We start from the raw sequence: 13,411 nt of genomic DNA on the forward strand, positions 1-13,411 counted from the left end.
AGCCTGCTTAATTCTGATGTTGTCATAGGATCATCCTCCTTATTGCCGCCAGAGACCTGTTCTTGAACAACGTTCACTTGCATGGCCTCCAACTCCTTCAAGTCGTCCGTAGTAAGCTCCTCTTGGTGCTACTCAAGAACCTCATTAATGTTGTCCTCATCGATGACCACCCCCACGGACCTCCCGAGTGTTATGATCTCATCAACTTCAGGTTGTGGAACAGGTTAAAAATCGTTAACTTTTTCGGCTGCAGCTCAGCCTACATAGAATCCCTCGAAGTCTTGCGCGTAGACGGCATCCATCACAGCTTCTTCCACTAAGAGTTCAAGGTATGCCTCGAAACGTCCTGCCAAGCTTGATTAATGAGTCCGAGGCACATCACAACATCGAAATGCTCCTTCCAAAATTCACGAAGGGCGAGTTTTGTGCTGTCAATGATTTCGAAACGTATAGAGCTTCTTGAGGTTGGAAATCACTTGCTGGTCCATGGGATTCAGGAGAGGGGTTTTATTAGGTGGAAGATAAGAGACCCTTGGTGAAGGAATACTCTGCTAGGATATCTTTCCCGAGGCCAGGAGCATGAGCAGAGTCATTATCCAACACCAGGAGACATTTCAGAGGGAGACACTTCTCTTCCAAATATTTCATTACCCAGGCTTTTGCACTTGCCCTCCATATCACCAGAAGCTTCTCCTTTAACACTGTGTTGGCCTTGAAGGCTCGAAGAGTCTCCAAGTAATAAACCTGTAGGGGTTTCACATTATAATCCCCATTGGTGTTTCCACACAGTGCAAGGGTAAGCGTGTCCTTCATAGACTTATGCTCGGGGAGCTTCTCTTCCCAGCTTCCCCGTGGCGCTCCACCAAATAAATGCCAGATAGTCTTGAATTTTTCAAACCATCCCCGAGAAGCCCTGACCACTGGGGGTGCCTACTGTGATTTCCCTTTCCCTGCATCATCTTCGGCCTAAGCATGCACGAGATGACCGAAAATTGCGCTGACCTTGTGGAAGATTGTCATTTCCTTGTCCTTAATCCGAAGAAGCAGCAGTCTTTCCATCTCATCATGGACGTGGCTCCTCTTGATGGAAAAAAGTCCCGTCTGTAGAAGGTGTTGCTGCTTTGATGGCTTCCTTCTGCTTAAGAATGGTGCCTATCAATATGGATTTTGGCCATATTCCCTAGCGATTACACTAAACCACATGCTAGCCTCATACTGTACTTCTTGATTATTTCCAGCTTTGTCTCCATAGAATGTATCCTCCTCCTCTTTCCCTGAACATCAGCAGCATTCATGTGACCCATGGCTAATATTGTACGAGTTAAACACAACATGATACAGTACTGTTCAGTAAGCAAAAGTGAAATCAACACCAATTCAATGCGAATGATAGGGCTGTCGAAACGAAATGGTCGAGGAACTCCCATACTTAGATGCATGATGGGATAGACGCTGACTAATAGTAGAGCAGGATCTTATGGTGGTAACTAGCATCAGAGTAGGGAGGTAATCAATGGGAGGATGGGATGATGGTGGCAAGTTTACAGCTTAGTTCCAAGCAAATTTTAAAATTCTTCTCGGCGGTTGGGCGAATCTCGTACTGTATCTCGTTTCGTATCATGAATTTTTTTTTTCTCGTAATACGAGGCTTAAAAATTTTTGCATCTAGTTTCATATCATGAAATTTTCATATACAGAAACTTTCGTAACAAGAGGTATTACTGTAATTGAGTAGACTCGTGTACCACGAAGGACAAATCTCTACAACCAATTAAACTACTTAATTTGTGTATGGGTCAGAAGAAAAACTAACTAATCTGACACTCGCCTCATTAGGGAAAAACTTTGGAGAAAAAACTAGAAGTCTATAATGAGTGAATTTCCGTTCTGCTAGCTGGCGCTGGTTCTTATCTCGACGTCATTCTTGTCAGTCCTGAATCTATAATACATGGCAATCTTGGTCAGTCATCTCATTATGCATTCTGTTGAAGGGCCTGGTTGACATGCCCCTTCATCCAACAGATTTCCTATCTAAGGTGCTATGAACGAGCAGCAGAGTACCAAGTATGCATGTTCCACTGCTTGGATTTCTTTCAAGGAATGTCTTATAAAGACCCTATGTTCAAACCAATCTGTAAACCTCTGGATGTCTTTAAATTGCATATTGGCAGAGAATGATGAGCAAGCAATTTTTCTCTTTGTTGGTTTTAAGGATCGAGTATCAGCTTTCTTTGTGAGATAATTAGAATACGGTAGCCCCTGTTGAAAAGAGCTGGTTGGTCTGGGTATTTTGAGACAGGTTACTTTCTGAAGACTTCAATCTCTGCAGATATAATTGGAAGGTAGACACTGGATAGGTGCTGTTATCTCCTGGTCTTGAAGCTGTAATATAAAGAGGATCCCAGCTCGGAAGATGGTTTTTATTTTTCAATAAAAACACGACCTGGAATCATAACTAGGAGATAGTCTCTAATGATGGAGCTTTCTGTAATGCTGAAAGTTATAAAACTTTTGCTTCAGTGTCTGAAGTTATAAAATAATGAGTTTCTGTAATAACTCCAAGGAAAATAAATTGCCTAAATTTTCCAAACATGTAAGCACTTTCTCAAGAGACCAGGATACTGGAGGGATTGGTGGAGGTGGTCGTTGTAAAGCAAAAGACCGAGTAATTTTATTAAACCCATACGAGTCTATAAGCCTGATTCAAAAGTTCTGTCACTGGAGATTTTTAAGACAAGATTGCTGATGGCTAAAACTTCCATCTTCAAAGAGGTGAACCAGAAAGGAGGCAGATAAGTTTGGGGCTATCTGTATGGACACCCACAGATCGGGAAGACCATCCATGCCTTCCGCACCGACTGTTTTCTTTTTAGTGAAAAAGGACCTCTTACAACCCATCAAATAGGTCACGTCGTGAGCTGAAAATTCCCTTCTTGGTCTGACAACCACGGGGACTTCAATCATGCGAAGAGAAGAAAAATGTTTGTCAACTTATGGGACTTTATGTAAGTTTTAAGGAATTGGACTTGTGGTTGGATATATCCTGTACTTTCAGCCCAGGGACTGCATTAAAGAACCCTCAAAATTCACTTTAATCATGTATTGTGAGAAATGATGAAACTAACTTTAATAGGCCTGTGGTATGGACTAGGCTCCAGAAACCATCATGCCAAAAGTTTTATCCTGTATATTGCCCCTGACCAAGGGTTTTTAGGGTGTCCCAAATGCAAGTTTAATCATGCAAGGAGAGGAATGGATGAAACTTTGTGCAATTGAAAAATATCTCTTGATTTCAATATGTCAATGCTAGAAACCCATAATGACCCCTCCCGTCTGTAAAGCACTTATAATTACGTATTATAAATACTTACTGCAAAAAGATTTTTTTGTCAGCTGTCTTCAAAAACTCCAATACCTGATAGGTCTTCTTACTAGATAAGACACTATCGCCTGCAATTCAACATTGCTTTCATCTATCAGTGATATCCTTGCCAGTATATTCACCAAGGCATCAAGAACCCCTTCTGCAGCATTGAAAGCCTTTTTGCCCTTTGTAGGTTTTCTCCTAACATTTTCAGATGCAAAATTTTCAACTTTGATATATTTGACTTGTTTCACAAAGTGGGTGTCATTATCTTTTCACTCTTATAAATCTGTCCCTAAATTCAGCACCACACTTTAGCTTACCAATCAGATAATAAGCTGTTTTTGAAGTAGACACACTACTGGTGGCAATGTTGATCAGACCTGTATCTTCAGAATCAGACTTCTCAAATGGATTATAAACACTCTTGATTGTGTCGATAAATACTTCTGAGATCTTTGTCTCATTACTAGACTCTTTTGTAGCTGGTTTGCATTTTTTTGTCAGATTGGCTTCCAATAAGCTGCTCGAGTTCTGAAACTGTAAGACTTCTCTAAGTTAAACTTACACACCATCTTCTAAATGCATTTTCAGAGTTTCCAAAGTGGGTTACATCAGTAGATGTTCATGTCGCATCCCAGCTTACAATTTGTTCCATTGTCAAGTCAACTGGACTGGATCTATGGAGAACAATTTTTTTGGTTCTTCTAGTCAGAATCCTCCAGCCTTCAGTGCATCTAATGCATCAAGTGACAAATTCTGAAGATTCTGTAGATGCAGACAACCCCAAGCATAGTTTGGTCTATTCAGGGTAAATAACACCTATAATATTTTGGATTATCTCGATGTCTAACAGCCTTTTGTAGTTCCCGATAGGGTCAATTGATAAGGTAAATATAGAGTGCCGAATAGGCAGCTGTCTTACTAACCATGCATCATCTGTCTGAAACACTTCTCATATTGTTGCTGAATAGGGTGGAATTCTTCTCTGTTGGAAAAACACTCCATATCTTTAAATTTTCAATGGCTTAAGTTCTCTAATAAAGTTACTTGAATCATTTTTCATATTATCGAAGAAGGTTTGTAATAACATTCTCTTTATAACAGTTGTAGCAATGTGGTGAATGCATGTGCACCTTTTATACATTTTCCCTTTAGAAACCCAGGAAGGGAACCTTCAGCCAGAACATCAGACTGTCTACAAGTAACCCTAGACAAATGTGCCCATAGTTTCAAAGAAGGCTAGATCTACATGAAAATCCCCCATGAATATAACAAGCTTGTCAAACTGTGGTTTCTTTAGTTCCTGTGTTGACAAGGCTTCAATAGCTACTGCCAATTCATATGGGACGTTCACATTTCTTCTACCACTTGCACCGAGTGTATCAGTGTTTCCTGAACATCATCATTCCTTGTAGGCGACTGCAAAATAGGATTCATATATGCAATTTTTGTTAATGGCAGTGGGTCAGTGACAAATTTAGAATAGAATCCATTGAACATTGGAGATGATTTTATGAATATCTGAATCAACCAAAGTTCATATCACTGATATTGATGAGTTGTTTTGTAAAATTTGTTTTCTCACCTTCAGAAGGATCATCAGTAGAGTTTTTGAGGCATTTGAATTTATTGATTTTAGGTTTCTGTGAAAAGGCACTATTTTCTTTCTTTTACCTTTAAATTTTCTCCGAAGTTGACTGCAAGGTGTACTTATTCTTGGATCTAAGTACAAATTTTTGTTTTCATGGTGTGGGATGTTCCTAGAGTTGAACACCCATAATCATATTAAAAACTGAGTCATCCACTTGAAAGTGGGTTAGGTCATATCAGTTGTCATGAGACCTATTTCAAGATATCCTGTTTAATGCACAACTATATGCTTACAGTTATAGCTTTCTTTCTAATAAACAACACTTAGTACAAACAAATATCTACAGTCAGAACAATGTTAAGAAAATTCAGTTTACAGTAGGTCTAACTTTATAAAAATAAATAATTTTTTCTACAGTGTATGTAAAGAGCATAGTGCATAGGCTTCAGTCATGGATGTGGGGGGGATATTTTTATATTTTCATAACCTATTTGAACAATGACACTCCTGGTATTGGAGTTTTTGATGACAGCCGACAAAAAATCTTTGTGCATTAAGTATTTATAATACGCAATTATAAGTGCTTTACAGACGGGAGGGGTCATTATGGGTTTCTACCTATGACATATTGAAGTCAAGAGACTGATCTTTCAATTGCACAAAGTTTCATCCATTCCTCTCTTTGCATGATTAAACATGTATTTGGGACACCCTAAAAACCCTTGGTCAAGGGCAATATACAGGATAAAACTTCTGGCATGATGGTTTCTGGAGCCTAGTCTATACCACAGACCTATTAAAATTAGTTTCATCATTTCTCACAATACATGATTAAAGTGAACTTTGAGGGTTCTTTAATGCAGTCCCCGGGCTTAAAAGTACAGGATATTGAACACCAATTCCTTAAAACTTGCATAAAGTCCCATCAGTTGACAAACATTTTTCTCCTCTTCGCACGATATAAGTGCCCGTTGTTGTCTGACAAAGAAGGGAATTTTCAGTTCACGATGTGACCTATTTGACGAGTTGTAAGGGGTCCCTTTTCACTAAAAAAAAAAAAAAAACAGTCAATGTGGAGGCATGGATGGTCTTCCCGAGGGATGGAGGTCCATGCAGATAGCCAGGAACTTCTCCTTTCTGGATCTCCTCTTTGAAGATGGAAGTTTTAGCCATCAACAATCTTGTATTACAGATCTGCATTGACAGAACTTTCCAAGTAGGCTTATAGACTCGTATGCGTTTAATAAAATTACTCTGTCTTTTGCTTTACAACAACCATCTCCGCCAATTCCTCCAATATCCTGGTCTCTTGAGAAAGTGCTTACATTTTTGGCAAACTTAGGCAATTTGTTTTCCTTGGAGTTATTACAGAAACTCATTATCTTATAACTTCAGACACTGGAGCAAAAGTTTTAGAACTTTCAGCATTACAGAAAGCTCCATCATTAGTGACTGTCTCCTAGTTTTGATTCCGGGTCGTCTGTTTTTATTGAAAAATAAAAACCCTCTTCCGAGCTGGGATCCTCTTTATATTGCAGCTTTAAGACTGGGAGATAATAGCACCTATCCAGTGTCTACCTTGCAATTATATCTGGGGTTACCGTATTCTAATTACCTCACTAAGAAAGCTAATACTCAATCCTTAAAACCAACAAAGAGAAAAATTGCTTGCTCATCATTCTCTGCCAATATGCAATTTAAGGACATCCAGAGCTTTACAGATTGGTCTGAGCATAGGGTCTTTACAAGAGATTCCTTGAAAAAAAAATCCAAGCAGTGGAACCTGCATAATTGGTACTGGTCTGAGCATAGGGTCTTTTATAAGACATGCCTTGAAAAAAATCCAAGCAGTGGAACATGCATACTTGGTACTCTGCTTGTTCATGGCACCTTAGATAGGAAATCTGTTGGATGAAGGGGCATGTCAATCAGGCACTTTAACAGAATGCATAACGAGATGACTGACCAAGATTGCCATGTATCATAGATTCAGGACTGACAAGAATGACGATGAGATGAAAACCAGCGCCATCTAGCAGAACGGAAATTCACTAATTATAGGCTTCTAGTTTTCCTCCAAAGTTTTTACCTTATGAGGCGAGTGTCAGACTAGTTATTTTTTCTTTTGACCCATTCACAAATTAAATAGTTGTTTGATTGGTTGTAGAGGTTTGTCCTTCGTGGTACACGAGTCTACTCAATTACGAGTAATACCTCTTGTTACGAAAGTTTCTGTATATGAAAATTTCATGGTATGAAACTAGATGTAAAGATTTTTTCGCCTCGTATTACAAAAAAATGTTCATGATACGAAACGAGAAGAGTACGAGATTCCCCCAGCCGCTGAGAATGATTTTAAAATGTGTGCAACTAAACTGTAAACTTGCCACCATCATCCCATCCTCCCACTGATTACCTCCCTACTCTGATGCTAGTTACCACCATATGATCCTGATCAGAATCTATCCCATCATGCATCTAAGTATGGGAGTTCCTCGACCATTTCGTTTCGGCAGCCCTATCATTCACATTGAATTCGTGTTGATTTCACTTTTGTTTATTGTACAGTACTGTATCATGTTGCGTTTAACACATACAATATTAGCCATGGGTCACAAGAATGCTTTTGATGTTCAGGGAAAGAAGAGAAGGATACATTCTATGGAGACAAAGCTGGAGATAATCAAGAAGTACAGTATGAGGCTAGCATGTGGTTTAGTGTACAGTAATCGCTAGGGAATATGGCCAAAATCCATCTTGATAGGCACCATCCTTAAGCAGAAGGAAGCCATCAAAGCAGCAACACCTACTACGGGGCGGGCCTTTTTTCCAGCTAGAGAAGCCACGTCCATGATGAGACGGAAAGACTGTTTTTCTTTGGATTAAGGACATAGACATGACAATCTTCCACAAGGTCAGTGCAATTTTCGGTGATCTCGTGCATGCTTAGGCCGAAGACGATGCAGGGAAAGGGAAATCACAGCAGGCACCCCCAGTGGTCAGGGCTTCTCTGGGATGGTTTGAAAAATTCAAGACTATCTGGCATTCATTTGGTGGAGCGGCACGGGGAGGCTGCCAGCTTGGACACAAAAGTGGCAGAAGTCTTTACCAAGCAAGTCTTCAACTGTGATGAAACTGTTCTTTTAAAGGAAAAAAAAAAATGCCTCGTCGGATGTATACCACGGCGGAAGAGAAGCTCCCCGAGCATAAGCCTATGAAGGACAGGCTTACCCTTGCACTGTGTGCAAACACCAATGGGGATTATAAGGTGAAAGCCCTACTGATTTATTACTTGGAGACTCCTTGAGCCTTCAAGGCCAACAAAGTGTTATAGGAGAAGTTTCTGGTGATATGGAGGGCAAGTGCAAAAGCCTGGGTAATGAAATATTTGGAAGAGAAGTGCCTCCCTCTGAAATGTCTCCTGGTGTTGGATAACGACTCTGCTCATGCTCCTGGCCTTGGGGAAGATATCCTAGCAGAGTATTCCTTCACCAAGGGTCTCTATCTTCCACCTAATAAAACTCCTCTCCTAAATCCCATGGACCAGTAAGTGATTTCCAACTTCAAGAAGCTCTATACATTTCGAAATCACTGACAGCACAAAACTCGCCCTTCGTGAATTTTGGAAGGAGCATTTCGATGTGATGTGCCTCGAATGAGCTTGGCAGGACGTTTCGAGGCACACCTTGAAATCTTAGTGGAAAAAGCTGTGATGTGATGCTGTCTCTGCGCGAGACTTCGAGGGATTCCATATAGGCTGAGCTGCAGCCGAAAAGTTAACATTTCTTAACCTGTTCCACAAACTGAAGTTGACGAGATCGTAACACTCGGGAGGTCCGTGGGGGTGGTCATCGATGAGGACATCATTAATGAGCTTCTCAAGGAGCACCAAGAGGAGCTTACTACGGACAACTTGAAGGAGTTGGAGGACATGCAACTGAACGTTGTTCAAGAACGGGTCTCTGGCGGCATTTATGGATCTGGAGAAAACTTAAGATAAAGTTGGTAGGGAAGCATTGTGGAATGTGATGAAGTTATATGAAATTGGTTGAAGGTATGAAATTGGTTGAAGGTTGTTGCAAGCAGTGAAGAGTTTATATATAGGTAGTAAAGCATGTGATAGTATAGGAAATAAAGTGAGTGAGTGGTTTCCAGTGAGAATGGAGCTGAGACAGGGATATTTGATGTCGCTATGGTTGTTCAATTTGTTTGTTGATGGAGTTGTTAAGAAGTGAAAGCTCAAGTGCTTGGTCAAGGACTGAAACTGGTAGACGAGTGATTAGGAGTGGGAGGTGAATCAATTGTTTACGGACGATACTGTATTGGTTGCAGACTCGAAGGAGAAGCTGGGTCAATTAGTGACAGCTTGGAAGGGTGTGTAGCAGAAGGAAGTCTAGTTAATGTAGGTAAGAGTAAGGTTACGAGATGCAAGAGAAGGGAGGAAGATGCTAGATTGAATAAAGAGTTACTTGAAGTAGATCAGTTTAAGTGCTTGCGGTCTCTTGTTGCTGCAAATGGTGAAGTGGAAGCAGAAATACATAAAGAGAGCGAAAAAAAGGATATGAAGTGCGGGGTGCAGTGAAGGTAGTAGTAAAGAATAGAGAGTTAGGAATGAATATAAAGAGTTTTGTAAGAAAAAGTGTTTGTACTAATTATCATGTAAGGATCGAAGTTGTGGGGTAGGAAAGTGATTGAAAGACAGAAATTGAATGTGTTCAAGATGAAGTTTCTTAGGAGTATGGCTTTTTTTATCCTGATTAGATATGGTTAGGAACGAAGTAATGAGAGTGAGAATGGGCGTAAGAAATTAGCCGCTACAGTGGATATATTTGTGTTGAGGTGGTTTGGCCATATAGAGAAAATGGAAAATGGCTGTCCGCTGAAGAAGGTGATGAATGCGAGAGTTAATGGGAGAAATATAAGTGCAAGGCCAAGGTTTGGGTGGGTGGATGGAGTTAAGAAAGCTCTGGGTGATAGGATAGACGTGAGAGGCAAAAGAGCGTGCTAGAAATAGGAATGGATGGCGAGCGATTGTGATGCAGTTCCGATAGGCTCTGCTATTTCCTCCGGTCGTTTTGGTGGCCGCTGAAATAGTAGCATAGGGAATTTAGCATAGGAGAAGGACTCCAAAATCAAACCATTGTTCTCTAGTCTTCCTCTGTACCATGGTCTTCCACTGACATGGGTTAGAGGCTTGAGGGTACACTTGGGCACACTGTCCTATCTTATTACTCTTCCTCTTGTTTGGTTAAAAGTTTTTATAGTTTATATAGATCTTTATTTTAATGTTGTTACTCTTCTTAAAATATTTTATTTTACCTTGTTTCTTTTCCTAACTGGGCTATCTTCCCTGTTGGAGCCCCTGGGCTTATAGCATCCTACTTTTCCAACTAGGGTTGTAGCTTAGCAAATAATAGTAATAATAATGGGGGAGGGTGAGCTGCGGAATCCTAGCAGTACCAACCAAACTCTGCCAAATCCCTTGTTAGGCCAAGCGGAACGAAGAAAAATCCCTTTTTCTTTTGGCCACCCCAAAAATTGGGTTAAGTGCCATGGTAGGTAGATAGATTTTTCAAATATAATGGTTAATATTTTTCCCCACTGTACAATAAGTTTTAAAAATATGTCGTCTTTTATGTTTAGATGGTTAGATGTGAAATTACTGTAATTTTCCCGTGTAACTTTTATCCTGTAATTTTATTTTCCTGAGTAATAAAAAAAATATGTCTAAACCTGCTCCCTTTTTTAGTCTTTAAAATAATGATGACAATAAGCTGAAAGTAAAATTGATTTACCTAAAAGACTGTCATGTTCTACACTTGGTCGGAATTCTACTCTTTGGTGGTCGGCTGTCATTCCTGGTAGTATTACGGTCATCTTCCTTGGACCTTTGAAGCCTAATACATTTGTTTCCTGGAATAAATAGTTCAAGTTAATAATCTTGCTCAACAAAAAACCGAAAAAATATGGTTAAGATCAGTCTCTTTCGATAGATTGTTGTACCTCATTACCACCTATTTTGCTTATTAAAATTTTCTGATATGCACCAGAATTTCTTTGTTCCTCTAGCATTCTTTAACTGTATATGAAATATGTTTAGAGTAGTATAAAGTTTTCTTCACCAAGCAGCATCTTTTCATAAAAGTTGAAGTTTTTCATGGCCTGGACAAATTAAGTGTATAAAGTATAAAGTCGTATTTAAATTTCCTATGTAAGTTTTCCATTATGTACTAGATTTCAAGACCAGATCATCAATTTAGAACAATATAAAAACACTAGTTCTGATAATAATAATTTCAATCAAATTTGTTAATTATAATTATCTCTAAACTAATAAACATTCCTAAACCATGTCTTGGTGTACAGTATATATATCAGTGAACCAATAATGATTATCTGGAAGCACAGAAAATATAATGGAGTCTTTTATGAATGAAAAGTACTAATAAAATTTGTAATGAATGTGGTTAAAAAATACATAATTTTGAATAAAACTTTGTAAAATTAGTGTTTCGTATTAATGAACAGAATTTTACTTCATCCCAATAAGATATTCATACTTACATAAACTACAGCTGATAGTTCTTGCCGAGAACTTGGCTTTTCTGTGGTAGTAGAACCCAGTTTCTTTTTTCCTTCTCCTCCATCATATATCGTGAATTGCGTTCCTAATAAATTTGATCTTAGTTTTCCACAAAAAGATTCACCACCTCGTGACAAATCTGTTGGATCTGCTGAAATTAGGTAATTGGACGTGGCAGACTTCTTTCGTTTCCGACCAGCTAAGAGAAAGACCTGGAATAAAACTATAACTGTAATACTGTAATAACACAGCTTGCTAAAAAGGATATACTAGATTGGAGTTATTAATTTTGCTTATGTGCCCCAGTGCAACTAGGGGAAAACCCTTTGTTGTACTACTGAAGGAAAACTAAAGACATCCAAGAGGGTAGAGAGATATCTAGAACAAAGGCAAAATTGAAAGCAAAAAATATAAATGGGTCAAAGGGTACATGAATAAGATCTTTTAGTAATACAGTGCACATTGTAAGCACTAACCCCCTACAGGAGTTGCAAGAGGGGAATGTCAAAAGATCACAATCTTCATCATGACAACATTACACAAGCAAAATATAACCTGTCATTATGTTTCTTGGTTGTCCAGTCTGTTAGGTGTTGTTGAATGTTTGACTTTAGTTTAAGAACAAGTATTTTACATGTACAATGATTAATTCTTTCTACATGTTAAATTGTGTATATTATAGCATCATTTGCAAACTTGCTGCAAACTAATTAAGTTTGCTGGACAATGGCATTCTTGAGTAGTAGATAAGGGGTTTGTATTTACAAAACAACTAAAGGACTGTAGTTTCATAATTTTGTAAGGCATCTCATAAGGCATCTTATTGTAAGGAGTTGTGTAAAATGTGGGATAGCATCAGTAAAACAGTTTAGAAGGGAGTCAATTGATTACATTCACAGTTATCATAATTATCTGACTTGATCTCTAGTTTTAATTTGGATAAGTTACTCTGTAATCTCTATTTTGGCAATACTGTATACTTGTTAGTGGATTAGTTACTTTGTAACTTTTATTTGATAAATATTCTTGGAAGTTTGTAAAAACTTGATTTTAATAATGAAATTTGTTTTGATATTTACTTCTAGGTCACAACACTTATATCTATGTAGTGCGAGTTTTCGATGATTAAAAAAATAAAATATCCCCCTCCTGAAATCACCAAGGTTAAGATTGACCACTTTATACCTATAGAAGAACCTCAGTATTCGAATGTCTCCAAATCGGTTTTTGACCAAAAAGTTAAGAGTGAAAAATACCCGTACTCAAATATTCAGTACTCGACCAGTTTGAGTAAAAGTCCGTCAAGCTGAACGCCATCAATTACGTGTTGGCCGTTGTTTCGGACGAACATAAACATACGCTCTGCCTCATTTTTTGTGTTACCCTGTGCTATACCTTTGTTTTGCATCCTTTTTTTATTCATTTTGTTTCATTAGCACTTAAATGGGTCAAAAGAAAAATGAGTGAAAGTGGTCAATTAAAAAGGAAAACCGTGCGAACTACTATTGTACTAAAAAGGAAATAATTCCCAAGCATGAAAAGGGAATGAGTTTTGGATCTTCCTCTCGAATAATCTATGGCTAAGTCGACGATATCGGCAATTTTAAAGAATAAAGAAATAATAAAGGGAGCTAATGTTGCTGAAGGAGTGACTACTTTGACAAAGCAAAGGCCTCAGATGCTTGAGGAGTTGCAGTTGTTACCTATTTTTATAACTGGGAAACAGTTACGAGGCGAAAGGATTAGCGAGGCATTTATTTGTGAAAAGGTGCTAGAAACCTATGGTAAGTGGGGGGAAGTTCAAGCTTCGGTCTATGTTGAATAGTTGTCCTCTTCATCAGGAATGGAAGCGTTGATGGTCTTAAAGGTG

The 13,411-nt window shown here is 38.7% G+C and overlaps 1 protein-coding gene across 1 annotated transcript in view; it reads right to left on the bottom strand.

Annotated features, from left to right (window-relative positions):
* Nucleotides 1–13,411, bottom strand: part of ktub (Tub domain-containing protein ktub) — a 130,448-nt gene that overhangs the window by 15,674 nt on the left and 101,363 nt on the right. Inside the window, exons 4-5 of the mRNA XM_068357027.1 lie at nucleotides 11,523–11,753; nucleotides 10,754–10,871 (exon numbers count right to left, since the gene is read on the bottom strand). Of these exons, the coding sequence (XP_068213128.1) occupies nucleotides 10,754–10,871; nucleotides 11,523–11,753 (349 nt within the window). The remainder of the gene's footprint in view (nucleotides 1–10,753; nucleotides 10,872–11,522; nucleotides 11,754–13,411) is intronic.

This window comes from Palaemon carinicauda, chromosome 33, assembly GCF_036898095.1.
Source record: "Palaemon carinicauda isolate YSFRI2023 chromosome 33, ASM3689809v2, whole genome shotgun sequence".
NCBI lineage: Eukaryota > Metazoa > Arthropoda > Malacostraca > Decapoda > Palaemonidae > Palaemon > Palaemon carinicauda.